Here is a 27,432-nt window from a genome sequence, read left to right as displayed (position 1 = left end):
TCGTCTGCCCTCCTGTAGCCTTTCTCTCTTCGCTGGTTTAGCTTTCATGCAGAGCCCAGAGGAAAAGAGAGACCTTGCCTGCGCCGGGGGCCACAAGGTGTGGCCAGTAGAAGCTGCGATTTCAATAGCAGCCGGGTCTTCCATGGGCAGCCAGACGGCCATCTGTAGGCGACTATTACCGCAGACGACGATGGTAGGCCAGCCGCCTCCCTCCCTTCTCCCTCCCTCTCCCTCCCTCTCCCTTCTCTCCCACAAGTACTTCGATATCTACACTGACTTAGCGTGGGGAGACAAGCGAGGCCTCTTCTGCTAGTGGACTTGATATCTAACTTTTGATGCTGTGCAAGCTTCATCCCTGCGGGTTTCGTAACGGGAGATAAAACAAAAACAAAAGACAAGTTTGATCTGTCTTTTAACCAGATCAAACTACTGTAACTACACTCACTCACTCGGCGAGAAAGGGAGGAAAGGGAGCGGGAAGTGATAGACGCTGAGAAGGGAGCCAGGGGCCACCAGGGGGGGGGTTGGTGTTATTGCGCAGGGAACGGGGGGAACGGGGAGAGACGCAACCAAACCAGGCATGGTTCACGGGCCGTAACTTGCAGAGAGCTTGAACGGGGGGAGCTTTCGAGAGGACGGACGGTGGTCGACACTACTATGTACACTATCAACCATGGTTGCAGAGCAGGCCGTTCGTTCCTCTTCCTCTGTCGCAGAGCTGGTCCTGGGAGAGCCAAAAAGCAAAGAAAAAAAAGGGTGGAAGAGAGGGCAGGGTTCAGTTCCAGAGTTTCGAAAGGGAGCGATGCCTGCTCTGCTCTGCTCTGCTCCTCTGCTGCCTTGCACGTCCTGATGCCCGCCGCCGTAGGACCGTGTGAAACGAGCAGGACGATCGCCGCATCTCGTCTCTGCTCAGCTCCAGCTCCGCCGTGTCTCCCAGCGTCCTCAGGCCTCTAAATCTCCGGCGCCCGCGATGGATGGCTGTGTGCCCAGGCAGTAGTTATACGGAGTGCCAGCTCTATCTACTACTAATCAACCTCTGCCTCCTGCCTCTCCCACGCCGATCCTCCGCAGTCGATGTCCGAAGCTACGGATCCTCCATCACCGTCGCCTGCGTCCCCCATCTCCTTCACCTCGCCGTCGCCGTTGCCGTCGCCGTCGCCGTCTCGCTCTATACACTCTATACACTCTATAGCTGTCTACATATATAGAATGAAAGTCCCCGTAATAAAACGAGGTAACGAGTAATACAGGTAGTGTATCTTGTACCGTAACGTCCCGTAATGACGATACAACTTTACCTCCCGCTAAGCCCCTTCTGGCCTAGCGTGCCACCCTCCCCCTCCTTCGCTCGCCCAAAATACAAAAAGAGTAACCAAAGAAAGCGTTTTCCGTACTTTTTGCTGCCTTTTCGCTCTCTCTCTCTCTGTCTCTCGCTCGCTCGCCTTCTGCATCCAACGACTCCCAAGAAGACCAACCTCAACCGCCTCGACGTCGCCGACCAGCAGCATCGCCAGCGACACCACCAGCGAGCGTTGGACCTCCCGGAACAGCTCCAATTGCGCCGTGCCAGTCGCTCCTTGCCGGGCCTGCCCCTTTCGCCATCCTCTCTCTCTCTCTCTCTTCCTATACTCCGTACATCTCTCTCTCTCTATATATATATATATTAAGCACGGCGTTCCTATCAAGTCCAACCACTCCACCTCTCGGGGCTTGATCGTGTGCTACGACAAGACACAACTCCCTGCACGGCTGCACGCCCAACGAATAGCGAATAACGAGCAGCGGACGGCAAGGTCGCCAGATAGCTAATCGAACTGCCTGCTCCCCTTCATTGGCGAGACCCCGTTGACTCCGCTGCGTGCTTGGGTTATATACCTTGACCTGCTCTGGTCGACCGCCTTTCCCTTCCCTTCGACCAACGACGGCTCACCGACCGCGGACGAGGGACACCCAGGAGACAGAAGAAGACAGTCACGACGTCAGGCCGGGCCTCGCTCTTATCTCAATATCGATCGGTCTTCTTTTCTTCTTCTCGGGGAGTGGAGGCAATGGCGACTATTTCTCTCTCTAACTAATGCACGAAAATCTGGCGTTGGCTCGCTGAGATCGCACAATCCCAAAGAGATGCGGGCTACGGGCATCTCTTCCCTTCACTCCTGGTAAACTGCTGTTTACGGTGCTTGTCGGCAGACTCACCTTTTTTATTATCTTTTTCTCTATCTTATTTTGCTCCCCCCCTTTTTTCTTGCCTTTCCTTTCTACATACGATCCTTTCATCTATCGTCTTTATACTCCGTTGGGGGAGGGAGGAGCAATCCCTGATTATAGACCATTATCGAGGGAGGGAAAAAAAAAATAATAAGAAGAAGAAGCAGAAGGAGAAGAATAATACAAGGAACCTACATGGGAGGGCGAATTCTAGCCGTATCCCCTTGAAGATGGATTCCCAGTCACGGAACGCGAAGAAGACGCCCGAGGAAGGAGATGACAGAGGTCGGATAAGGAGTTCGAGGTCGAGAAACATTCGACATGACAGACGGGATCAGGATCACGAGACCGGCGACGGAGAGTCCTCGAAGCTCTCCTGGATGTCAGCCGGACTCCTGTCGAGGCAGACCTCCAATAATCTATCTCGCCAGATGAGTATCCCCAATGACAGCAGGCCAGAGGAACGTCGAACGTTGGCCCAGAAGCTCCATCTTTTCCCCTACAGACCTCACTCGTCCAATACCTCTCGTGACTCCTCGACAAACACATCCTCAAGCTCGTTGCCTTCTTTAGTTGACCCGGCTGCTGGTGGTGAGGCAGGCCCTCCTTCCAGTTCGATACCAGCTTCTTCCTCTTCGACGGTTTCTGACCCCTTCAGCCAGTCTGTCACCACTCCCAGACAGACCGCCGAGACCGGCAACGTTCCTCCCCTGAGTCCCCTGGCGGAATTGCCGATGGTCGCCCCCCGTGCCACAATTCGCGGCCCATCCCACGACCTCCCTGTTTATCCAAACCAGTCATACGCAATGCTCCAGCAACAGATTCATCCTGCGCCCTACCGATCACCAACTCTGCGTACTCGGAGCTCCTATCCTTCACATTCTGACTTCGCTTTCCCACAACCTACCACTCCTTGGGCGCGAGAGTCGAATGCGTCCCCAAATTCACGTACAGTCGGCAACACCCCGATATCTAGTCCTGGACTCTTCTCTGCACGGACACCTCGCACCTCTCCTTCTATCGGCTCTGAAGATGGCCAAGCTGGTGCTCACTTGCACCGAACACATATGCAAGAACCAAAAGAGTATGGATTTGCTCTATCTTCCTTTTGACAGCCGTTTTGATGTTCCACCCTCTTTTGTGATACTGACTTTCTATCGTTACTAGAACGCATACCGTCGAAGTGGATCGCCACGAGCTCACCGGAAACAAATTAATCAACGAGTACGAGATTCTAGAGGAGCTCGGACGTGGAGAGCATGGTAAAGTCAAATTGGGTCGCCACCTGAAGACTGCCCAGTCCGTCGCCATCAAGATTGTGCAACGATACTCCAAGCGTCGCCGTCTAGGCAAGCTAGGTAACCCCGAAGACAAGGTCAAGAAGGAGGTTGCCATCCTCAAGAAGGCCCGCCACCCTAATGTCGTCAGCCTCCTCGAAGTCATCGACGATCCGAACCAGCAAAAAGTCTACATTGTGCTCGAGTACATCGAGAACGGTGAGATAGTATGGAGGAAGAAGGGGCTGAAAGAGATCGTTTTGGTTGATAAACAAAGACTTGATCGTGAAAAACGAGGTATTCCCGACTCTCTTTCTTTCATCGAGAATAGTCAACAGTTTATCCATAATACTCAATTGCGTCGACGGCATATAGAAGCCCTGCGGCAGCGTCAGAGAGCAAAAGGTGCTCAGCACACCGGCGTTTCTGGCTGGAGCTTGGAACATGGTGGCGAGTCGGACAACGAGCTTGATACCGACTATCCTCCCATGTCCAAGTTCCCCACAGCATCGTCGGCGCATTCGCATGATACCCCTGAATTTCAGATATCTCCGCAGCACTCACTCACTTCGACCGGAGAGTTCGACAGGCGGATGCGGGAGATAGCTGGCTTCGGCAGTGATAACGGTTTGTATGGCGGATACGCATCAGATCCCATGTTTGCACGCCGGTATAGCAATGCTTCCAGCCATCTAGCCTTCCAGACCGAGTCTGACTGGTTGTCTGATGATGATGATACGGGCTATGTGCCCTGTCTAACACTTAGTGAAGCTCGTACAGCTTTCAGAGACGCCGTCTTGGGTCTTGAGTATCTACATTATCAAGGTATCATCCACCGTGATATCAAACCTGCCAACCTACTTGTCACGGGTAACCATCGAGTGAAGATATCCGACTTTGGTGTATCGTACCTCGGTCGCCCCATCAGAGACGAGGATGAGGAGCAAGTTACCGAGACTGATGCTACAGAATTGGATGACGCCCGAGAACTATCAAAAACCGTCGGGACTCCTGCTTTCTATGCACCAGAGCTCTGCTACACAGGCGTTGAGTGTGAACCTACTGTTGGAAAGGACCCCAAGATTACTGGCGCTATTGACGTCTGGGCCCTTGGAGTCACCCTCTACGGAATGATCTATGGCAGGCTGCCCTTCGTTGCAGATGATGAATTTAGCTTGTTCCAGAACATCGTCAGACACGACGTCTTCATCCCGACTAAGAGGCTCAAGGCTGTTGTGGCTGATGAGCCCATTTCTGACCACCCCCACAGCCATTCTCACAGCCATCCTCATTCCCACACTCAAAGATCTTCCAGTGTGAGTAGCAGCACACGTTCTGAGGGGGAACTGGCTTATGAGACCGTCGACGAAGATTTGCGTGACCTTTTGCGCCGCCTCTTGATCAAAAACCCATCAAAACGGATTACCTTGAAGGAAATCAAACATCATCCATGGATCACCCGGGATATTCAGGACCCCAAGGCCTGGATCGAAGACACTGATCCCGGGTACCAGAGCAAAGGCAAGAAGATCGAGGTTTCCAACGACGATGTCATTCGTGCAGTTACCAAGATGCCGTTTATTGAACGAGTACGCTCCAATGTCGTTAAGTGGAGTGGCAGTATATTTGGTCGCAGGCGAGCACCTAGCTCCGCCACGTCAGTTGATACTGCACCCTCTGTCTCGTCTGGTAGTAGCTTGACCATCGGTAAGGATATCATCCGAGAACTTAGAAGGACTAGTTTACGCGGTGATGAGGAGATCACCAGAACTCCAAGAGCCGGCAGGGAGGGCGAACACCCGCTTTCACAGAGCCTAGTGGTCAGCCCTGACTTGCAGACTGATATCAAACACCCAGATTACTTTGGCCGTGTAGCTACATCACGGACAGCTCCAACGTCGGTGAACTGCTCTCCTGTCCAAGAACCTCGTCCAGATCTACCTGGTCGCACTGTCTCGAAACTTTCTAGTGCTGGATCGACAAAGACAATTCGCCCTGCTAATTTAGAGATGTCATTCCTCAACGATCCGTCCTCTACGGCTACTGGGAACGACTCTTTTAGTTCTTCTCCTGGTGGAATGACCATATTTGGAGGAGCCAGGAATAGACTCGTCAAGAGTTTACATCTAAGAGACAGACGAAATGATAGCTGCGAGTCTCCAGAACGTGGCTCCTTCGACGCAGCATGCCACTCTACGCCCAGTGTAGCTATTTCTTCCGCCTCAGCTACTGGTCTAGTCAACCCTCCTGATCTCGCTCATGAATCAAATACCACACCAACTCCCCATGCCTCTCCGCGAAGGTATACCATTCACAGACGGAGTAAGTCCCATCAGCTTCGACAAGACGCAAATCTCGCCGGACCACCACCTGCCCCTTTGCATCGCGATTTTCTCTTCCGTAACCCCGACTCAACATCCCATCATCATCTAGGTCAAGACAACGCAACCATTGTCAATGCAGACAAGGATGACTTCCACATACACACATCGCCTGTGCATTATCTTAACACCCTGGAACCCGAGAGTTACGAGGATGACCCGTTCAAGTATCAGCCAATAGCCAGACCAATCACATCTCCTCCGTCAGCAATCACCATGTCCTCCTCGTCCATGGATGATTATAATAGTGAGATGTCCCACTGCGCATCACACCCAAGCATACCATCCGTTGTATCAGGTGCCTCGTCTCTATCTGCAGATGGCCTCTCGGCATACCCTGTTGACCTGCAATACGAGAAGAAGAGTGAGAAGGAACATGGCACTTGCACATGCCCAGTTGTCCCGCCAATGCTTCGAACAGGCGATACCGTTACGGATGACTCAGCGAGGACGGCTATGGACGACAATAAGCGACCCGGGCCGGTAGAAATGGAATCTAATGATGATGACCAACGATACCATGGTGATGACGAGGACGAAGATGATGATTCCAGCGATGAAGGAATTACTTTTGGCAGACGCAAGTCTAGCGTATGATGATCATGATCGAAAATACTCACTCTACAACCTTCCTCCTTGGAATTTTCCATTCTCTGGATACGCGGCATACGAAATGAAATAATGACCAGAGACGTGTGAATTGCATACGTAATTATATAATTGCACCCAACAACACTACCAACACCACTCTTCACTCTCTACCAATCACTACTGCGCCTCATTAGACCATCATTTATGGTCATCTACGCTTCCTTTTTTTCACCCTTGCATTGTATCAAGGCTATACGATATATCCCACACGACATCCTATATTTCATACCTTAGTCACATCCTGCATGGGCATTACGGAGTTTATTCCCATTATCCCTTCTTCCCCTTGCTGTAAAATTTGGATAGCATACATCTTTGCTCATTTCTCTTCTCCGTTTTCTCCTCTTTTCCTTCCCAATGTCCTTTTTTTTCTCCGTCAGATATCCCCTTAAACCTTTGTTTCGCTGTTTATATTACCCTTCTTAATCTTGGGGGAGTTGATTGACATACATGGATGCGGTCCAGTGAGGTCAACTGATTGCATTTTCTTCTACTACTTTTTTTTTTTTTTTTTTGTTGTCTTTTGGATTGGACGAGTCGGAATTGGTGGGAGGGAGTGTGTATACTGACTGTACTGACGGATGAGAAACAAATTTAATTGATGAAATGAGGGAGAAAAAGCGAAGAAACGAAAAGACATTATTCTCCATTCTGTCCTATTGTCCCAGCCGGCGTGCTCTTATTTCTGGTGCTTTGATGTGGGGAGACAACCACCTGCGACCTGCATGATATTCGTTTTCCCTGCAGCGACTGATACCAGTTCTACCTTGCCTGACCCTTTCCCCTGTAATCTTGGGCCGTGTATAATAATAATACCACATTTGGACGGGGTTGGAATCTTCGAAACGATATTACATTGTGCTCATTGATTGCGATTCAGACTAGCATCGATGTCTTGATTTTTGGACTATGTATACTACAGCAACTTTGCTACGAAAATATATAAATAGCAACTCTTTGGCAGCTTCTTGAAGATCTTCCGTGCTGGGAAGGCGATCTTGTGCCTTTGTGGCGCAGTCCATGCACCGCCCATCCTCCAATATATCGGTGACACTGAGACCCCATAACGGGCCCCAGAATCGGCCGTTTCAAGCCCAAGATATTTACGTCAGACCTCAGTCGATAAGGCAGAATGATTCGCTTCTATAAATAATTCTGCCTTACATGGCTTCTAGAAAGCATCTCTAACGTGGGTGTATGGATCTCGGAGTGCGCGGATGAATGGGGAGATCTCCCAACAGGCGATTTTTGGTACGGAGTAAGCGAGGTACCGGATACTTTCGAACTGGACTTGAGATCCTCGAACAGGCCTTCCTATCCTTTTTTTCTTAACTATCTACCGGAGAGTGAATGGGCACCGATGCATGCAAGGGAGAATTTATTTTGTCCGCAGTATTAACTAGGGCATGCCTGCGTCAGAAAAGGAACCGCATTCTCAGCTCTCGGCCTCATTCACACCGGTCTTTCAAGAAAGAATAAAGGACCTGTTCGGCGGATCGGATTGGACGTGATAATCTGGCATGTTAATGGTTGTCCCTGTCCGACTGGAGAGATGCCGCCAATCAGGTACCATGTACAAAGCGATTGGTGTATCTCTCAGCCTTGTCCCGTCTTCGTCCCACGCACAGCCCAAAAATGCAAGTCGACATCCAGCTTGGGGGGGTTGATCGCTCGGGGCGCAAAGCCGTCACGTAAATGTGCAGTGGGCCAGGGATATGAGTACTGAGTACCTTCAGCTACGTTAATCTGGTGCTGGTCGATGGACAGAGTATGATATGAGTATCACAGGCAAACCAACCTGCGCAAGGCACCTATCTACCAACGCATAGTCGATCATTCGGCCTGCAGAAATATTGATCTCCGGCATCCTGGCCTCATGCGCACTTCAGCTGCGATGGACAGCTTATCCCGCGAGCTTACTGTCTAGATGCAACTTGGGGCCAAACACTCGCCAGCGGTGCCTTGCTTGAGCCGCCAGGGGGGGGAACAGCACACAGGTCCAGGGTCGCTGAAACCGTCAGCCACACTTCACCTGCCTGCTCCTCGACTGTCCTCGAGCTCCCGCACTTACCACTCGGATATCTCCCCTTGGAACCAGGCGGCCCTCGAGTGAAAGAAAGAAGCGAGAAAGAAGACTATACACCACTCCGTACACTGTGTTGTTTGCCTTAGGCCCCCTTTTAGCGGGAAGGATAGTGCCAAGACCCGCGAAAACGCAGAAGTCCAACCTCCACGTCTCGCTCATCCCTCGTTCACAGCTACATCCTCGCCTTCTCGCCGTTTCCTCCCGCCCGCTCGCCCCAGATACGGCATATCGACACCCTGCTTTGGGCCTCCAGGCTACGTTTCGTCCGCTGGATGCTCGCCGTCGGATGGCCTTTTGTGCGGTTCCTGTTCTACACGATTGCACAGAGCTAGTGGGGTCGTTCGGCATCAGCGAGCCCTCCTTATTTCGCAGGCACCGACAAACGGACGACCATCCCACGAAGTCTTGCGCATCGAGCGCACCGTCTCCGAAAAGCCATATGAGCTGCCCGGTATAAGCTGGCTTGACTCGCTCTGAAACAACCGCAAGTTCGTCTCGCGACTTTCTCGAACGTTTCCATGGTGTTAAGAGACCGCCAGAGAGAAGCTCCACCGTACCTCACACTGCCACTTTCCGCCATATAGATCCTACTCCGCCACACCCGCCATCCCAAAACGCCTGAGGACTAGTCGACTCGCTTGTCGTTACGAAACGCTTCATCCTGCTGACAGGCATCACATCTTATCTACCGCGATCAGCCTCGGCGGGTAGGAAGTGTTTCGCCGGCTGAGTGCTCGGAGAAGCTTGACCCCTGCACAAAGCCAGTCTATTTCTGGTAGAAAACGACTTGTTGGAAGCAGGACACAAAACAAAAGATAAAAACAAAAGGAATAAAAAGGATTACAAGCATTCTCCGTGCCATGATGGAGGCGCCTTCACAGAACGGAAGGGCGAGGTCGTCGTCCACTGCTGCCCAAAGCAATAATAACTCCCATTTCACCCAGGATCCTACCAACAATCAGCTTCACACCAGCCAATCGCTTTCAGCAAATGCTAATAGTAACAACAGTTACCCAACAACAACATCAACAAATAACCAGCAATTCCTCTTCACAACTCCTTACCTGGCCGCTACATCTCAAGAAGGACTCGGATTCACCACCAATGTGACTGGGCCAGAACGTCAGTTCAATCAACAGGAAGACTTCTCCCAGGCGTTCGATACCAGTTTCCTCGACCAGTTAGACCAGGCCACTTCCGGCATAAACGATAACAGAGACTCACAGCCGTTTCCAGATTTTGATACATCCGATCCGGGGTTCAATTTTGACGACTTCAACACTTTTACACACCAGGATCAGACCTCTGGGTTCAACACATCAACAACCATGATGGGCGCTATCCAGCAACACCCTACCATCAACCCGGCAGACTTTGCTCAACCCCTCTCCTCGCCGCAAATGCCTAATTCTCCTCATCTAGTTCCTCCAGAGACTGCTTCATCCCCTAACAACCGTCCTGGTTCTCCAGCCGCGGCTTCGAGCCCTGGGACTTTCTACACGCCGCAGCATTCACGGCATACTTCTTTAGATCCAGCAAGTGCGGCATATATCAATACTGATGCGCAGTCTAACTGGCAAGGAATACTCGGGAACAGCTCATTCCAAGGCCATCGCCGTGCACCATCAGAGCATTCTGATGTTTCATCTGTCTCGCACTCGCCTTTCCTAGCACAGCATGATACATTTGATACCTCTGCTCATCCTTCTGCACAGCCCTCTCCTCGTCTACCCCCTCAGACTGACCCAAGCCTTTATGATAACGCTTTCGGAATGGAATCCTTCACAATATCGGAACGTGACCACAATAATGCATTTAGTCCTGCGCATAGCCCATACATTTCACCTAGACTCTCCCCGCAGCTTCAAAACACGGAACTGGACCCAGAAAGCTCATTACTTCTATCCCAAAATATGTCCCAGATGCAAGGGGCCACTCAAGATACATACGTCGGAACGTCTGCTCCGCCTGTACCTGGTTTCCAAGCGCAGCAATCTAGACTTAGTGATATGGGACAGGCAGCTCAAATGACCCCCCCTTTAATTAATGTTGAATTTGCGCCGCCTTCCAGGACGTCTACCGTAGAAGGCCCGAAGCTGGGTGCAGATGGGGACACATTAAGTCCTCCTATGAACCGTATGTTTTCCCATCCCCACCATTACATGGTTGGTAATACTGACAATGCATAGGCGCTCGCGGACGTAGTAAATCTGATCCATTCATGTCACGGCCAATGGCTCCTTCCTCACTTGGGGTATCCCAAGGAGGAGTGGCCATAAATGCAGGCTCTTTGTCACCATCTAGAGCACCTGGGGGTACTTTCAGCACGCCTTCTTCAAGAGAAGCCTCTCCAGTAAGCAAGAATAGACGACAGTCAACCTCGTCGCTTGATAGTCGTAGCTATATCTTGGACCTTGCAAACCCCCAACGGCCAGGGTCCAATACACAAGACTCAAAGCGAGTTCAAAAACACCCTGCAACTTTCCAATGCACACTATGCCCTAAGAAATTCACACGAGCTTATAACTTGCGCTCTCACCTTCGAACTCATACCGATGAAAGACCCTTTGTTTGCACTGTCTGTGGCAGAGCATTTGCCCGCCAACATGATAGGAGACGGCATGAAAGCCTACATTCTGGCGAGAGAAGATTCGTATGCCGAGGTGACATGTCAAGTGGTCGCCAGTGGGGATGTGGTCGGCGATTTGCCCGCGCTGACGCTCTAGGTCGCCATTTTCGGTCCGAAGCCGGCAGAGTATGCATTAAACCTCTTCTTGATGAAGAGGCCCTTGAGCGAGAAAGCCTCAATCAACAGCAACAGCAACAGCAGCAAGGAAATGCTTCTACCAGCCATTTACAACCGGGCAACCAGCCGCTCACGGTTCCAGGCATGGATGGTGCTGGAGGTTCTTTCACTTTGCCTGCTGCTCTATTGGCACAGTATCCCGCACTGCAAGGCCTACAATGGGATCAAATTGCCGCCCCTGTTGACGATAATAGTGACATTGGAGGGCGAAGCAGCTTTGATGCAAGTTCTGGGGGAGAGTTTGGATTTGGGGATGAAGAGGAACCTGTCAATACTGGATTTTTGAACCAACCACCTGGCCAGTCGCCGCAACACCAACTGGTGGGCGATCAGCTTAACCCTAGTACCACAGGAGGTGCTTGGCCACAGCCTGGCCAGGGCTGGACAAATGATTATAATGGCATCAGATAGCATCCACTTCGCTCTTTCTGAGCAGAACATTACATGTGGGGGACTACATTTTTTTCTCCCGTTTATTATCCAACCTCTTCCCCTTGAATTTTTTACTGGATCATTTTTTCTTCTTTTTTTGTCCCTGCGTCTTGAGCTTTTATCTCGTTCCCCGACCTATATATTATCCCTCCCGAGGATGGCTTTATCCCGCGCGACACCCCTCTGATATTTATGGTGGCTTTTCTCGATCTGAATATACCAAAAAACATGCCCCTGTCTATACCACACTGCCATTTAATGACTTTCGTACGTCTTTTTTTCTACGCCCCAAGTACAGCAGTTTATGACAAAATACATACCCAGCCTTGGATGGCCCGTTGGAAATGTTCAGTTTTTGTCTCTTTTCCTTGCTTCGAGTTTCTATGGCTTCCTTTGACCACTCTATCTGCCCTTGGTTTTACGTTATCAGTTGGGTCCGGTTGAAAGAATCAAAGTCCATCTATACATAAGCTTTGCTTTACTGTTGCTCCTGGAGATTCACCTGTGAGTCATTTAATAACAACTGAAATAGACTGATTATTCTGGCCCATATTATTGATAACTGGGATATTTATTTGATTATGATGACCCAACAATATACTCCTAATCTTCAGCAGTATATAAGTAAACCGGTGTAGATGTGGAGTAATTGATATCGGAGGTGCAATAAACATTTGCAGAGAAGCCAAAGATGATGTGTGGTATCTATATATATATGACGAACTGCCGGTTTCCCTAGAAATGCTTGAAATAGATGGTTGAATAAATGAAAGCAACACTGACCGGAGCTGGCCCATTATCAGTTTGTTGGGAGTTTAGTTTTGGTACCCTGGGACAGAAGGCTTTTCTAGTCGAAGCAAGAATTGAAGTTCAGGAAGGGAGATATGACATGGTCTCATGTTTTTAATGCAGCTGCGAATCTTAAGCCAGGTCTCATCTGCTAGCATAACTTGAAGGAAAATTAGTCGCATACTCTAAAAGACATGCTGGTGGATGATTGGACTTACACATGTATCCATCTTCAATTAGCACCAGCTCGTCTACATCATGACCGGGGCAAAAGGCGAAGTAATTCAAGTTCATGCATTCGTTTGAATTCCCAGCGGAATATCCCCGTGGCTGTGGATCTCGATTATCCCATAGCAAGCCAGAATCTGAGTTGATGTGATGTACCGTGTTTAGTGGAAATGCCTGATCAGGGCTGTGCCTAAGTAATGCTTCCACAAGCAAAGGTTCTGACTTCTTTGGCACACGGAGGATGATATTAGAGCCCTTCTTAATGCAGCTGAGTCCTTTGATGTGCTGGAATTCCATCTCTTCCTTGATCGACCCCTGCATTTGGGCCGCAGTAATGCATGGTTTGCGATAGCGATCAAACCAGGGTGGCCAAGGGAACCACCTCTCTGAGGCACCCAGGTGACCAAGCGTTCTCATCAAGCCGTATTTTTCAGCAACTTCTGCTTCTGCAACGAGAAGGGGTATAGCTTGAAGGTAATCTTGTGGTAGTAAGAAGTCGTCCACGTTCGGAATAGGGCAGGCAGGACAGTACACGATCCAATTCACATCGGAGCGACCAAGAAATTCGGCAACCTGGAAATCTGTATGCTCGAACTCTCCTACACAGCAACCTCCCTTTGCCATGGAGTAGACGATTTCAATCCAACGAAGTGGATCGTTAGGAAAATCTTTCTTTCTTTCGCTTTCTGTGTTCCGCGAGACGGTAAATACTACCTCCTTCTGCCCGACTCGTTCCATTCCTTGTGATATATATGTCCAGCAAGCAACCTCCCCTTTGCACATTGAGGTAATGGTATGATGCACGACAAGTGCATACAATGGCTCTTCAGGTCGGATGATTGCACGGATAGTCCATGAGGAAGGCCTCCTTTCTTTCTCCTCAACCGGTATCAGATCAAATTCCTGTGCGCGGGCTAAGGATTGGGCGACTGCTTCAGCCTGATAAGATCCAAGTACAGGCTGAAGCCAGTTTGAGTCGTCCACCATTTTGTCGCTCGACATTTTCAATGCTTCTAGGAGCTTGCATATAACTAGAGTTCACCTTGTTGTTGAACGTGACAGACTCAATGGCCCAGTACTCTGTAAGTATATATCCTCAACTGGCAAGCAAATCGGGGATATCCCTGATCAGAAGCACCCCTTAGCACCTAAAGAAATTCAAGAATTGTCAACAGTTTGAATCCTACGAATATATTTCTTCGAGTTTTATTGGCCAGCGCGTTTCCTTCAAACATCGCCACAATAACAAACATATAGACTTACATATACGAGTGTGCAAATAGCCATATTGAGTATAAGGAAAACATGTAAACTGACGGTACTCTGTGAGGGGACGCGAATAAAAGGACAAGGGGGTTTGGGAGGAAGATATACAGGAGAGTCGCAGCAAGAAGTATTTTTAGATCTGAGAACCCAAGAAGGTATGGGGCCACTATCTCGTCACGTGAGGCGGCTCTGCGTCGTTCTTGGGCGGCTTTTAGAGTTACAACTGACAAGCCATGTTCCTCGCTATCTCATGCAGCAGCTGGGAAGGGTTCCAGACACACGTTAGAGCACACGAAAGCCAGCAAAAGGAGGTTGCCTGCCTCGGGAACAGATAATATACCAACGCCATGTCTCTAGGTGTGTTCACATTTGCTGTTTTGCTCTCTCTGCTGAGTTTGGACAGACAGCGGAGGGGGACGCGATAGTTGAGTGGAATCAGAGACTAACATATTTCATTCCGCAGACGAGGAGGTCCTGGAGCTCATCGCGAAAAATGGTCAAATGGAGTAGTGAGTTCACTTGCCATAATAATCTATTCGTCGGTTGCCAACAGACAATGTGTAGTGAGAAATGGCCAGCGCTCCTAGAGCCCCTGCTTGACAGGTTGGACCATGTATGCAACTTCAACTCCCTTCTCATGGCATTGGCTGGGTCACTAACAGCTATGCAGATAGTGCACAACGAATTCCGGATACCACAGATACCGGTCTATGCTTCCTTTGAAACCATCCAAACCGTCCCCCTCATGTCACAATCGCAGCCCACCAGCGAGTCCCTGCCCAATAGCAACAAGGAGAATGCTCCTCCGTCCTTGGCCCAGTCACCGCAGCGGCCGCCTGTTCCATCCTTCTCATCCCAAACTTCGGCTTCTGTAGATCGTATACCGGACTCACAAAATTCCCAGCCACTGTCGAATGGGTTGCCTCCACCTCTTATAGCGGAGTTGTCATCGATTAAATACACATTGAGATCCTACTTTTCTCAAAAGCCCCCCCATACAGTTCAACGCCTTGCAGAGCTTATTCTGCGACCCACACAAAATTATAAAACCTTGCCAGCATACCTACGAGCCGTGGATAGAGTGGTTTCGGTGTCTAGCGGGGCAGACATATTTCCATTACCAGTGTCCTTGCCAGCAGATAATATACTTGATGCATCATTGGCGAATGGCGTCAATGGGTCTACGAGTACTGCCTTCATGCTGAATGACAACTCCCTCGGCAGTGATGAATCTCTTGGAGGCGCATTATTAACCCCTATTCCCTGGCTCAACAACTCTACACCATCCTCAGATGATGACGATATAATGCAAGAAGCTAGTGGACAAACACAAGCCGAAAACCCGCCAAACTCGAACCAGGCTCCTCAGCAGATGGGGAATGTCAACCAAGGACAAGCAACTCCTTCTGCAGGGGGCGATGCCGAAACCGATGCACCTCATGTCCTTGATCATGAAAGTGAAGAAGTACCTCATGCCCGTGGTCCTGATGTGCTTGGCGTTCAGGATCTTGGCCTGCAAAATGGAAAGGGTGTTACAATGTCGCTGGCTCGGTCTTCCCCACCACCTGGATCATCCGGGGAAGCTGCGCCTGCCGCGCAAGACGCGTCCGCTGATAATACATTAGATGAAGATGCACCTGGAGAACCTGACGGTGATGCAGAGGCTGATGCAGATGGTGACATTGACATCATGGACACTGGACCAAAGGATGGGTCAGGTCAGGATGCTACCACCACTCCAGTAAACCCTGCGTCAGGGGCTGGAGAGGGAAACTAAAAATAAACCAACGATCAACGATCAATGACTTTAGACCTTTCGCTTCTACTTCAGAATATCATGTACTTTTACTAGCTTATTTCCACAGTGGGCGTTAAGTTGGCGGCTTATTAGCGACAAACGAAAAGGGTATATATGGAGTTAAATGGAATTCTTAATTCTTCTGTAGCTTTGCTGAGTTAACACAGAAACTATTGCCTTTCATTTATTATGGTATCGAATATCATCCTGTGGTGGGCGTTTCGTTGCCTAATCCATGGATCCCGAAGTACGGAGATAAACTTAAAAGTGCACGTGACCACGTGCTTCAGCCGCGCGCGTGTATTTTTAGTGTAATGGGCGTTTAGTGAGTTGCTTGAACTCCAACGCTGCTCTCGCTGCGTAGCTGCCTGGTCAATCAAACGTTCACACTGAGCTATGCGATTTGCCACAGAAGGCTCAGTAATACAGAATGTAAGTCGGTTTGCTTTCTCCTTATGTCTGTTGTCGCTCTTTGTAACTGATTGCTGTATAGGTGTACGTATGAGCCGGGGAAGCCATATATTCAGTTCATACGCTAACTAATGACATAGCGAAAATTGACAAACTCTCCATCCTTGGGTAAGATGGGAACTAATTCTCTACCGCAAAGATGCCATTACTGATAAATTCTATCAGGGTCCGGTCGTTCGACAATACCCGCAGTGAAACCATACAGTTCCATACCCCTCTGACTCTAATTGTCGGGTACAATGGCTCAGGGAAGACGGTATTAACCCGATAAAATGGTAAAATCCAGAGTTAATTGATAACTAATTGTTGCTAGACAATTATCGAATGCCTCAAGTATGCTACGACCGGAGACCTTCCTCCAAATAGCAAGGGTGGCGCGTTTATCCATGATCCAAAGGTATTTCTTCCAACCTTCTATGATTTTGGGGAAAAATAATAACATGAAATTTTTATATAGCTATGTGGCGAAAAGGAAGTCTTTGCCCAGGTTAAGCTGGCTTTCAAGGCCACCTCGGCTGCCAAAATGGTAGTCACAAGAAGCCTTCAGCTCACTGTCAAGAAGTTGACCAGACAGCAAAAAACTCTAGAAGGTCAACTCCTGATGATTAAAGAGGGTGAAAGAACAGCAATTTCGTCTCGTGTAGCCGAGTTGGATCAAATAATGCCCCAGTACTTAGGCGTTTCTAAAGCAGTGCTTGACTCTGTCATATTTTGCCATCAAGATGAGAGCTTATGGCCGATGAGTGAACCATCTGTGTTAAAAAAGAAATTTGACGAGATATTTGAGGCCTTGAAATATACCAAGGCCATTGACAATATCAAAGCATTGCGAAAGAAACAGAACGAGGAACTTGCAAAGTACAAAATTATGGAAAACCATGCTAGAGATGACAAAGATAAAGCAGATCGTGTAAGTATTGTATTGAAATATCATTGTGTTGTGCCGTTACTAAACTACTCCCAAGGCTGAGAAACGATCTCTCAAACTCCAAGAAGAAATCGAAGCTCTTAGAGCAGAGAGCCATGAACTCTCGAAAGAGATGAGACGTGTGGCTGATCTTGCGGATAAAGCATGGAAAGAGTCTGAAAGCTATGCCGAGATTTTAGGTGCATTGGAAGGCAAACGTATTGAAGCCAAGAGTATTCAGACCAGCATCAATAATCTAAAGCAACATCTTGTCGAGGTTGATGAATCCGACGAATGGCTTCGGTCAACGTTGGAACAATTTGAGTCACGACAAGCAGAATACCAAAACCAGGAGGAGTCTCTAAAGGAGAAATATATGGATCTGAAAGAACTCATTGAACAAAACCGCCATAAGCTGGGCTTAAAACAAACCGAATGCGGGAAGAATGAAAATGATAAAGCTCAGTTTGATAGACAGGTGGAGAGGCGAGTAAGGCTAATCAAGGATATAGCCCGACAAAACAACTTTCGTGGCTTTGACGGTGATTTAGATGAAATGGAGATTAACGACTTCATGGACCGAATTCAAAAATTAACCAAAGAACGAAACCAGGCCCTGGAGAAAGCTAAACGAGAAGCCCAAAACCAGCTGAAAGATGCGCAGACGCTCCTCAATCAGCTCAGTCAACGAAAATCGGCACTTCAAGAGGTGAAAAATGCTGCAAAGAAACAAATATCCATGAATGATAAAGAGGCAGATACCATTCAATGCCGTATTGATGAGATGGATGTTGATGAAGGAAAACGTGCTGTAATTGAGGCAAGAATGGAGGAGACTGAGAACTATCTGGAAAAGGAAAAGGATAAGGCAAAGAATGCCTCTTGGGAGAGTGACATTCAAAAGAATGATATTGAGCTCCGATTGCTAGAAGAACAATCCTCCAAGCTAAACGCTGAGTTAATCCAAGGAACCAAAAAAGCTGGTGACCTGGCCCGACTAGATCACCTCAAAAAAGAATTGAAAGATCGACAACGCAGCCTTGAGACCATGTCCAGTGCCCACGGAGACCGGATTTCTAAATTAGTTGATTCATCCTGGAGTCCAAGTAATATTGAACAAAGATACCAGGATGTACTCAAAGAGGCCTCTACCTTAGTTACTGCTGCAGAACGAGAACGTGACGGCACCGGTAAAGAACTTGAACTCATTGACTTCAAACTCAAGAATGTGCGGAAAAATCTCCAGCAACACAGCGCAGACGTTGAGAATGCAGCGAAGAAGATAAATGAAACAATTGGAGATGAGCCTGAAGAATACCCACATACCGTTAAACAGAAGCAGACCGAGCTTGATATGGCTAGGAAAGATGCCGATCAGTATGCTGGTTTGGGCGAATACCTAAACATGTGTTTAGATGCTGCAAACGACAAGAAAGTATGTCGAACATGTGCTCGCCCTTTTAAGACAGAGTCGGAACTACAGATATTTAAAAACAAACTGAAAGCCTTAATAAAGAAAGCCACGGATGAGGACGTGGTTGCTGAAATTGAAGCACGAGAAGCAGAGCTTGAAAATGTTCGAGGGGTGGGAACTTTCTATGAGACATGGATCCGACTGACTGGAACCGATATACCTGCTCTTAAGAAAGAACAATCCGGTCTAGAGACTGAACGTGAAGGGGTCCTTGCAAAATTGGAAGAACGTGATAGAATTGTGGACCAGAGGGTGGAATCTAAAAGAGACATCGAGTCTTTATCGAAGAATGTTGCAACCATCTCGAGATACAACAATGAAATTTTGACACTCCAAACTCAGATCCAAGATCTTTCTGCAAAGCAAGACGAGACTGGAACCTCTCGGACTTTGGAAGACATTCAAGATGAAATTGCTACCCTCGGTGAAAAAGCTCGCAGTCTCAAGCGGATTTCCAGTAAACTGACTCATGAATTGAATCAATCTCGAGTGGACGTTGGGAAATTGGAATTGAAACTTCGTGATCTACGCAGAGAGCTTGATAACGTCAATTTCGAGCTTGAAAAGAAAGCCACTCTTGTATCTCGGGTGGAGGAATACCGAAATCAAAACTCGAAGCAGCGAGAAATTATTGAAAATGCTGACAATGATATCGAGGGTCTCGTTCCTGAAGTTTCCAAAGCCCAAGCAAGGTATGAAGATATCAGTGCCCGGGGTGAGCAAAGAGAAAAGGAACTGCAACAAGAGGTTTCTGGACTAAATGATAGTCTGCATCAGCTGGACCTTGCCAGTGAAGATATCACAAATTATATTGAAAGAGGGGGCCCCGCTCAGCTAGAACGTAGCAAGCGTGAGCTGCAGAACATATTAGACGAGATCAAAACTTTAGAAGCCGAGCAGACGGATCTCACACGTGAACTCAACAATATCTCTACCCGCCTAAAGGATAGTGAGAGTACTAAACGCCAATACTCGGATAATCTTCGATATCGTCAGGAATCTAAGGCTCTTATCAATGTGAACCGCGAGATAGCAGATCTCGAGTCCCAAAATGCGGAGGTGGATCGGAGTAGATTCAAGGAAGAATCTGAACGAAACACTAGGGAACACAACGCCCTTGCAGCGAAGCAGGCGAGCAAAATGGGTGAAATGAAATCAAAGGATGATCAATTGATGCAGCTTCTTGCAGACTGGAATACGGACTACAAGGACGCTGGAGCTAAATTCAAGGAAGCTCACATAAAGGTTGAAACCACCAAAGCTGCAGTGGAGGATCTTGGAAGATACGGGGGAGCTCTAGACAAGGCCATAATGAAATATCATGGCCTTAAGATGGAAGAAATTAATCGTATCATCGGGGAGCTATGGCAAAAGACTTACAGGGGAACGGATGTTGATACCATCTTGATCCGGTCTGATAATGAAAGTGCAAGAGGGAACAGATCCTACAACTACCGTGTTTGTATGGTCAAACAGGATGCTGAGATGGACATGAGAGGGCGTTGCAGTGCTGGTCAGAAGGTTCTGGCTAGTATTATTATTCGACTAGCATTGGCTGAATGTTTTGGTGTTAATTGCGGCCTGATTGCGCTTGACGAACCAACTACCAACCTTGATCGTGATAATATCCGCTCTCTTGCTGAGTCCTTGCACGAAATTATCAGAGCCCGTCAGCAGCAGGCAAACTTCCAGTTAATCGTCATCACTCACGATGAGGAGTTTCTTCGAAGCATGCAGTGCGGTGATTTCTGTGATTACTATTACAGGGTATCACGAAATGAGCGCCAGAAATCTATCATTGAGAGACAATCTATTGCAGAGGTTTGTACACAATCCTTTTTAATGCACCATATTTACAAGCTGAAACTAATATTTCCCCCTCGCTTCGCTAGGTGATGTGACGAGCTAACTGATGCGTTATTTTGATACCGTGATCTTTCACTACTGAGAATGGTTTCGTGTGACGTCTGTTAGCTGGCTCTGGAGTACTGAATATATAAATGGGACTTTAACACTACAGTCAATCTTGGCCTTCGCCTTGTCTAAAATTGGTCGAAAGCGTAATCTTCATACCTACAATGCTGGCCTACTGGGTGCTGCCGACAAACGTAAAAAAGAAAAAGTGCATTTTGATAGCTATGTGAAATAAATGGCTGAAGCGCCAATGATAGGAAGGTAAACGGTACCACTTGATTTAGGTCTAAATATTACTGCGTGCATTCGCTTATAGACCATCCCCTAAGTCTTCAACTATATCCTCCTCATCAATTAGTGGCACGAAACGAAAATCAATAAAACTAACATTGCCCGTGGCTGTTCGAGAAGCACTTTGAGTGGAAGGGCCAGATGCATCAGTGCTAGCATTATCGTTGAGCTCAATCATGAATTGAAGGCTTAAGACACCTTGCTTATCTCCACGTATGCTTACTTTGCTGGATGCACTCATCGCCCCAAGCGCCTTTTTCAGAAGCGAAAACCTATACCGTTGCGTTATCCGGGATTTTGACGAAGGGGGTTCGACCAAGAAGGTTTCAGTGACGGTCGGTGCAAGCTTGTTTCTCTTGGGCTGCCTGGAGCTTCCATCCTCATTGAATGATTTGTATGCCGGGTCAACTCCATCTGATTCCTGATCGATTGCAAATTCAACAGTTGATTCACTGAACGGACCGCCGGATACAGATAATGCGAAAAATGGTGCCTTATTCGGGGATGCCGAGAGCGATAGAACGGTAGGTGATGTTGAGTCCAACTCAATGATTGCGTTATGAAGCCATGTAGAGCGCATAATTATTTTGAAGACTATAGCATCACGTTGGAGTGGGATATCAAATTCTCCCGGTGTAGAGTCCTGGGAGGAGTCCTCGACCTCATAGGTAGTTAACTCGCATGTAGTGGTGACGCCAGCTTCAGCTAGGGTTATGCAAAGTGGAGATCCCTTTCGGCGGTAGCCGATGGTACAAGAGCGGTTCATTCCTAGAGCAGGGGTTGAAAAGGCATGCATGCTTTGAGTATTTTCAAGATTGGTCATTTGATTTGGTCTCTGTAAGGAGTCGCTAATTCCGAATATCTGCAATGTTTCGAGGAGAGCAGAGAGAGAGATGGTGAACCTGGGATATAGTGATGTATCAAAGAAGTCGCCGTCTTCTTCGGGTTGAGTAACACCGTCGTGCACATTCCGAACGTTGAAAATGTAGCTCGTGAAGAGTGCTTTGTCCAGAAAAGCAAGTCCTTGAACTACTCTCCCCTCCTCGACCGAGAACCGAATTCCCTGAGGAGTTATTTGAACGGATGCCTGGCGAGAAAAGCCAATGCATTTAAGGAGGGTATAGAGCTGGTCTGTAGATGTTGAGACGGCAGAAAGCACAGGAGTGAAATCCATCGTGATTGCAGTGGCCTATTGAGGAAGACAAACGCAGCTCGTTGATGCCGACTATTGAGTTGGGCGCGGTAATGTAAACAAGCTGAGGAATCTTTAAAAAATCAAATGAAAGAAAGACTCCAAATACAAAACATGACTAGCAGAAACAGAGTGATAATTATCATATAATGGAGGCGGGCACGTTATTAAACATACACCCCCACTGCGCAGATCATGAAGACCGACCCGAATCTACGGTAGTTAGAGCGATAGTGCTCAGATTTCATTAACAATGCTAGGATCACTTACCCAAACGCTAATGAAGCTGGAACTCCCAAGAGAGCGATGTTTAGAGCGGAGCGATCTAGAAATTGTTAGAAGGATTCGCTAACGTTAGCTGGGAATGGCCATACTTAAAGCGAAAATTCCAGTAAAAACAAAGCCTATTCAGATATTAGCGGATTATAAAGTTTTGATGCGTATAAGTAAGTCAATTGGGCACAGCATACCTGCTAACAAAAGTAATATAGCTGGAAGAAGTTGGGAATTAGTCGGTACGGTTGAATGATAAGGGCTCCCAGCTGCAGAGCGCCAGACCTCCTCCAAAGACATCAGGGCTACAATGGAGAGTTTGGGCACAGAGGAAGTATTAAATTATCAATTGCTGCCTTTATCTGTCGCACCGCTGGCTGGATCTATCGTTGGTCTTTGTAGACGTTGGCTTTTGATGTTGATTTAAGAGTCTTGACAGCTAGTAGGTTTGCTAGATTAGGTTAGCGCGAGGGAGTTGCGGATAAACTATTAGCCGAGAGGCGCCACCCGCACTTGGCGCGCGGACCTGCAGCTCTGCGACTGACGACATCGCAGGATGCTGTAGCTGGTGGGAAGCCGCAGATTCGCAAAATTCCAAAACATGGCGCCAGTGGTAGTTGATCGTGGGTTTCCCAATGCTATGTTCATATCAATATGGTCGACTGACATCCTTTTCAATTTCTTAGGCGCAAAGCGAAAGGCTTCGGAGGAAGCCACCACACCGGACTCCAAGGCGAACATCAAGAAAGCCAGGACGGAATCTCCAGAAACACACGACCAGGTGTGCAACGTCTGACAAATAGAGCGCAACAACCCTATATGAAAGATCATGAGCTAACTAATTACTAGGAGGAGACAGATGCAGAGAAAGTGAAGCTCGTTCCATACGCCGAGAAGGTCTGTCATGACCTAATGAGTTACCGGCTTTTGGCAGAACCCTATGGCTGACTTGAGTTTTTACGTATTGTTTATAGCCTGCTGTTTTAGAAGAGAGAGAAGGAAAGATCGAATTCCGTGTCGTTAACAATGACTCGTCCCGGGAGAGCTTCATCATCCTCACAGGCCTCAAATGCATATTCCAGAAACAACTCCCTAAGATGCCCAAGGATTATATAGCCCGGCTTGTCTACGACCGAACGCATTTGTCTATTGCTATTGTCAAGCACCCATTGGAAGTTGTTGGGTAAGTGTGTTTTGGGATTGGATGGAGTGACAGTGGCGAAGGCTGATACCGGTTGTAGTGGAATAACCTACCGGCCATTCCACGGACGCAAGTTCGCTGAGATTGTGTTCTGTGCTATTTCGTCAGACCAGCAGGTTAAGGGGTATGGAGCACACCTCATGTCTCATCTGAAAGTGGGTACAATCTATCTATTTCCACCCAGTGATTTTATGGATCAGTGCTAAACTGTGTTGATTAATAGGATTATGTTAAGGCGACCTCAGACGTAATGCACTTCCTAACCTATGCGGATAACTATGCAATTGGCTACTTCAAGAAGCAGGGCTTCACCAAAGAGATCAGCCTTGAAAAGTCCATATGGATGGGATATATAAAGGATTACGAAGGAGGTACCATTATGCAGTGCTCTATGCTTCCTAAGATACGCTATCTAGAAGCCGGTCGTATGGTGCTTAAGCAGAAAGAGGCCGTGTACGCCAAGATCCGCGCCTTTAGCAAGTCACATATTGTTCACCAACCGCCCAAGGAATGGAAGAACGGGGTAGTGGAGATCGATCCTTTAAGCATCCCGGCTATTAAGGAGTCTGGATGGTCACCAGATATGGACGAGCTCGCCCGCCAGCCAAGACACGGCCCTAATTACAACCAACTCCTACATCTCCTCAACGACATGCAGAACCATAGTGCAGCGTGGCCCTTTGCTCAGCCTGTCAACCGGGATGAAGTTCCAGATTACTATGAGGTCATCACAGAGCCCATGGACCTTTCAACAATGGAAGAGAAGCACGAAAAGGACATGTACCCTACTCCACAAGACTTCATCAAGGATGCAAAGCTGATATTCGACAACTGCCGCAAATACAACAACGAGAGCACGCCCTATGCGAAGAGTGCGAATAAACTGGAAAAGTTCATGTGGCAACAGATCAGAAATATCCCAGAGTGGTCGGTACGTATACAGTAACCCTGATCCTATTCCTAACAACAAACGCAAAATTATACTAACGCAACCTAGCATCTGGCTGATTGATCCTACCAACACCTTGATGATTAATGTACAGAGTAAAATTCTAAGCAACTTGCATCCCTGATTTCATGGAGTTTTTTTTTGGGGGGAGGGCGGAGTAGGAAGGCATGATTTATTATGAGCGGCAGATATTGGGCTATCTTTTTTCTAAGTACGAGCAAATAACGCCCGTCGATTTTCTCGAGTCCATGGGCTCCAACAATACCCCCTTGTCATACTTGTCACACTATCACATTTTATCTTCTATATACTTTTTGTCACAGCCAGCTGTACTTAGGTTCACCTCATCCATGGTTCTTTTCTTTTTCTCTGGTTTGCCCCTGACTGGCCCGAGCGTTTAAAATTTTAGTTGAGCGGAAGAAAGATAATGCGAGATTGCCCAATCAGGACGTCCACCTCCTTTAAGCCACAACGCTCGCAGGCAAGGGGAGCAACTCTCCTGATACTCACAGGCTTCTGCTGCTTCACTGTGCGAGGACATGCTTGTCTGCTCTAACTAGGAGGGTGGCTGTTCTTCTTTCTCCTCGCAGGCTGTCTCTCTTTTTTCTGGCCTCTTTCTTGCGCCCCCTGAGCCTGAGCAGTCTCCCCTCTTGTCCTGTGCTATTTTCACCGTTGGCAGCCGGTGTGATTCTCATCACAGACACCGTGAACTTATATCGCTTAAGAGACCCATCTTGCACAGGCTCACACCCTGACTGGAGATATCCAGCCTGTTCTACTCCGTTTACTAGGATCCCTTTGACCTGTTCAGTACTAGGCAGTCATGTCGGCGCCATCTCTCCTGGAAAATGAGTACCGCAACAGACTTCCAACCCTGCTGGAAGTCCTGGGGAGACGGACTCTTGCACCTGTTGATCTGTTTTCATTCTACATCTACATGAGAGACCAGCAATGCTCTGTGGACTATCTCGATTTCTGGTATGTTTTTCGTTTGTTATTCTGCTTTGTTGACTCTGCTGTGCGAGCGATGGTGCTAATGACTACTCGAACCCTGGCAGGCTTGATGTCTCTCAGCACATGTCTCTGTGCCGTCACTACGTACGTGAACTACGCCGCTCTGTCCTCCTCGAGACCCCAGAACCCGAGAAATTCGATAGCCGGCCTTCTACTGCTTCCCAGCGACACCGGGGTGCCCTTCCAGGCGACGGAGATTTCGCAAATGGTGCCGCCAATGGGCGTAGCCATGGCAACGGTGAACTCGAGGACTCTGACCAGCGACTGTCGGCTTTCCTGCGCTCTGAGGGCCCAGCTTCCATCAGAAACAGCGAGGAGTCTGAATATTCGAGAAGACAAGGCTCTTTTCCTGGCCATGGTCGACGCGTCAGTAATGCTTTGAACGGCAACCCTTATGCCAATGGGAATGGCAATGGCAACGGCAACGAGACAAGCTCTCCAGGCCATACAGTTACCCGCTCAGATATCCGTGCAAGTGCTGTCAGGATCCTCTACACTTACTTGCTTCCTGGTTCTGAGCGCGAGGTTGTTCTACCAGACAGTATTGTCAACGATATTGTTCATATGATAGAGGAAGAAGGCAGGGATGACCCCGAAGTCTTTGATACTGCAAAGGATTACGTCTTCCAGGCCATGGAAAGAGATGCTTTCCCTGGCTTCCTTCAGGCTAAGGCACTCGGCAACTTGGTCCCACCTAGCATCCTTGCTCGTCTAGTCATTGCTCTTGTCAGCTTTGGTGCTGGATTCTGGGCTGGATTCTTTGTTATCTTGACTGATACCCCACGAAACACTCGTTGTTGGGTACGTTTCAATGACGTTCATATTCCACGGTAAATTTGTTTACTAATTTTTTATTTTCTAGGTAATCCTTCCATTCTCAATCGCTGCATACTTTCTTTCATCCTACCAGTACAAGATCGACCCAATTCTTGCGCTCGCTGGACTAAGCGAGTACACATTCATGAACTGGACACGCATCAGAGAGCCATATGTCCGTGCTCTCCTCGTCAAGCGAGCCTCGGTCTCCTTACTCCTTGCTGTAGTCATTGCCCTTGCGCTTTGTCTGCTCTTCATCCTCGTTCCAGGAACCCGCCTGTAGAGGCTCTCGACCCTCTCCGTTGGTGTATCTGCCTTGCCTTTCCTTGATATCTTTCCTCCGGCTACGGCGTTCCTGTGGTAGCCTTTCGTGATTTCCTAAACTTACGGAGGTACAACGGTCATTGTTTTCCCTTTCCATCCATTATCTCATTTGTCTTGTCACTGGCTTCATTTATGTTCGTTTCTCCTCTCCAGCATTGGCGCAAGGTATGGTGTTTCCTTAGCGTTTACGTTTTTATGATATCTCATGTTGCCACAACGGCAGCAAAATACTCTTTTCTATCTGGGTGGCTGGCGATGATTTGATTTTACATATTTGCTCAGCTTACCCCAGTATCATCAACTTCATCCGAGCTCCTCTGAGATACCCTTAATAATGTCCCCACCCTCCTCTGATTCTCATTTCTCTTTGCGTCTCCTATTTCCTACGTTCTCCTTTTCCATGCCTCCAAAATCACGTTGTTGCTCTTATTTTTCCTTCTTGTTCGCTCTCTCTTTTTAGTACGGAGTATCCTTTTCTCTTTCTCTTTTTCTTTTCTTTTCTTTTCTTTCTTTCTTTCTTTCTTTCTTTCTTTCTTTTTTTCTTTCTTTCTTTCTTTTTTTTTTTTCGTGCATTATTTTTACGACTTGTTCGAGTTTATCGTCTCTGCCTTTTACATAATGTTTATACTCTATAGTTACATGCTGGGATTCAAAGTATTCGTTGTCATTATTTCTATTTCTCGT

General features: G+C 48.0%; 8 protein-coding genes across 8 annotated transcripts; 6 read left to right on the top strand and 2 right to left on the bottom strand.

Annotated features, from left to right (window-relative positions):
- Nucleotides 1-2,438: 2,438 nt before the first annotated feature.
- Nucleotides 2,439-6,463, top strand: ARB_00173 (serine/threonine protein kinase, putative; the record flags this gene model as incomplete). The annotated part of the gene is made up of 2 exons (XM_003013676.1): nt 2,439-3,292; nt 3,376-6,463. The coding sequence occupies 2 exons, from the start codon at nt 2,439-2,441 to the stop codon at nt 6,461-6,463; spliced, it is 3,942 nt and encodes a 1,313-aa protein (XP_003013722.1).
- Nucleotides 6,464-9,466: 3,003 nt separating this feature from the next.
- Nucleotides 9,467-11,820, top strand: ARB_00172 (C2H2 transcription factor Crz1, putative; the record flags this gene model as incomplete). The annotated part of the gene is made up of 2 exons (XM_003013675.1): nt 9,467-10,739; nt 10,793-11,820. 2 exons carry the CDS (start codon nt 9,467-9,469, stop codon nt 11,818-11,820), a joined length of 2,301 nt encoding a protein of 766 aa, XP_003013721.1.
- Nucleotides 11,821-12,656: 836 nt separating this feature from the next.
- On the bottom strand, nt 12,657-13,845 carry ARB_00171 (uncharacterized protein; the record flags this gene model as incomplete). Its single annotated transcript, XM_003013674.1, has 2 exons — nt 12,657-12,781; nt 12,849-13,845. 2 exons carry the CDS (start codon nt 13,843-13,845, stop codon nt 12,657-12,659), a joined length of 1,122 nt encoding a protein of 373 aa, XP_003013720.1.
- An 835-nt stretch (nt 13,846-14,680) lies between these two features.
- ARB_00170 (uncharacterized protein) lies at nt 14,681-15,901 on the top strand (the record flags this gene model as incomplete). The annotated part of the gene is made up of 1 exon (XM_003013673.1): nt 14,681-15,901. The coding sequence occupies one exon, from the start codon at nt 14,681-14,683 to the stop codon at nt 15,899-15,901; it is 1,221 nt and encodes a 406-aa protein (XP_003013719.1).
- Nucleotides 15,902-16,717: 816 nt separating this feature from the next.
- Nucleotides 16,718-20,923, top strand: ARB_00169 (uncharacterized protein; the record flags this gene model as incomplete). The annotated part of the gene is made up of 4 exons (XM_003013672.1): nt 16,718-16,726; nt 16,851-17,303; nt 17,359-20,595; nt 20,795-20,923. The coding sequence occupies 4 exons, from the start codon at nt 16,718-16,720 to the stop codon at nt 20,921-20,923; spliced, it is 3,828 nt and encodes a 1,275-aa protein (XP_003013718.1).
- A 75-nt stretch (nt 20,924-20,998) lies between these two features.
- Nucleotides 20,999-22,153, bottom strand: ARB_00168 (uncharacterized protein; the record flags this gene model as incomplete). Its single annotated transcript, XM_003013671.1, has 1 exon — nt 20,999-22,153. The coding sequence occupies one exon, from the start codon at nt 22,151-22,153 to the stop codon at nt 20,999-21,001; it is 1,155 nt and encodes a 384-aa protein (XP_003013717.1).
- An 892-nt stretch (nt 22,154-23,045) lies between these two features.
- On the top strand, nt 23,046-24,995 carry ARB_00167 (uncharacterized protein; the record flags this gene model as incomplete). The annotated part of the gene is made up of 6 exons (XM_003013670.1): nt 23,046-23,225; nt 23,294-23,341; nt 23,419-23,627; nt 23,686-23,800; nt 23,869-24,576; nt 24,756-24,995. 6 exons carry the CDS (start codon nt 23,046-23,048, stop codon nt 24,993-24,995), a joined length of 1,500 nt encoding a protein of 499 aa, XP_003013716.1.
- A 422-nt stretch (nt 24,996-25,417) lies between these two features.
- ARB_00166 (uncharacterized protein) lies at nt 25,418-26,707 on the top strand (the record flags this gene model as incomplete). The annotated part of the gene is made up of 3 exons (XM_003013669.1): nt 25,418-25,572; nt 25,653-26,409; nt 26,471-26,707. The coding sequence occupies 3 exons, from the start codon at nt 25,418-25,420 to the stop codon at nt 26,705-26,707; spliced, it is 1,149 nt and encodes a 382-aa protein (XP_003013715.1).
- Between the last annotated feature and the right edge of the window lie 725 nt (nt 26,708-27,432).

Source organism: Trichophyton benhamiae (genome assembly GCF_000151125.1).
Source record: "Trichophyton benhamiae CBS 112371 chromosome Unknown contig00074.8, whole genome shotgun sequence".
Classification (NCBI taxonomy): Eukaryota; Fungi; Ascomycota; class Eurotiomycetes; order Onygenales; family Arthrodermataceae; genus Trichophyton; species Trichophyton benhamiae.
The sequence above is the reverse complement of the archived record's forward strand: the minus strand, read 5'-3'. Positions and strand labels throughout refer to the sequence as shown.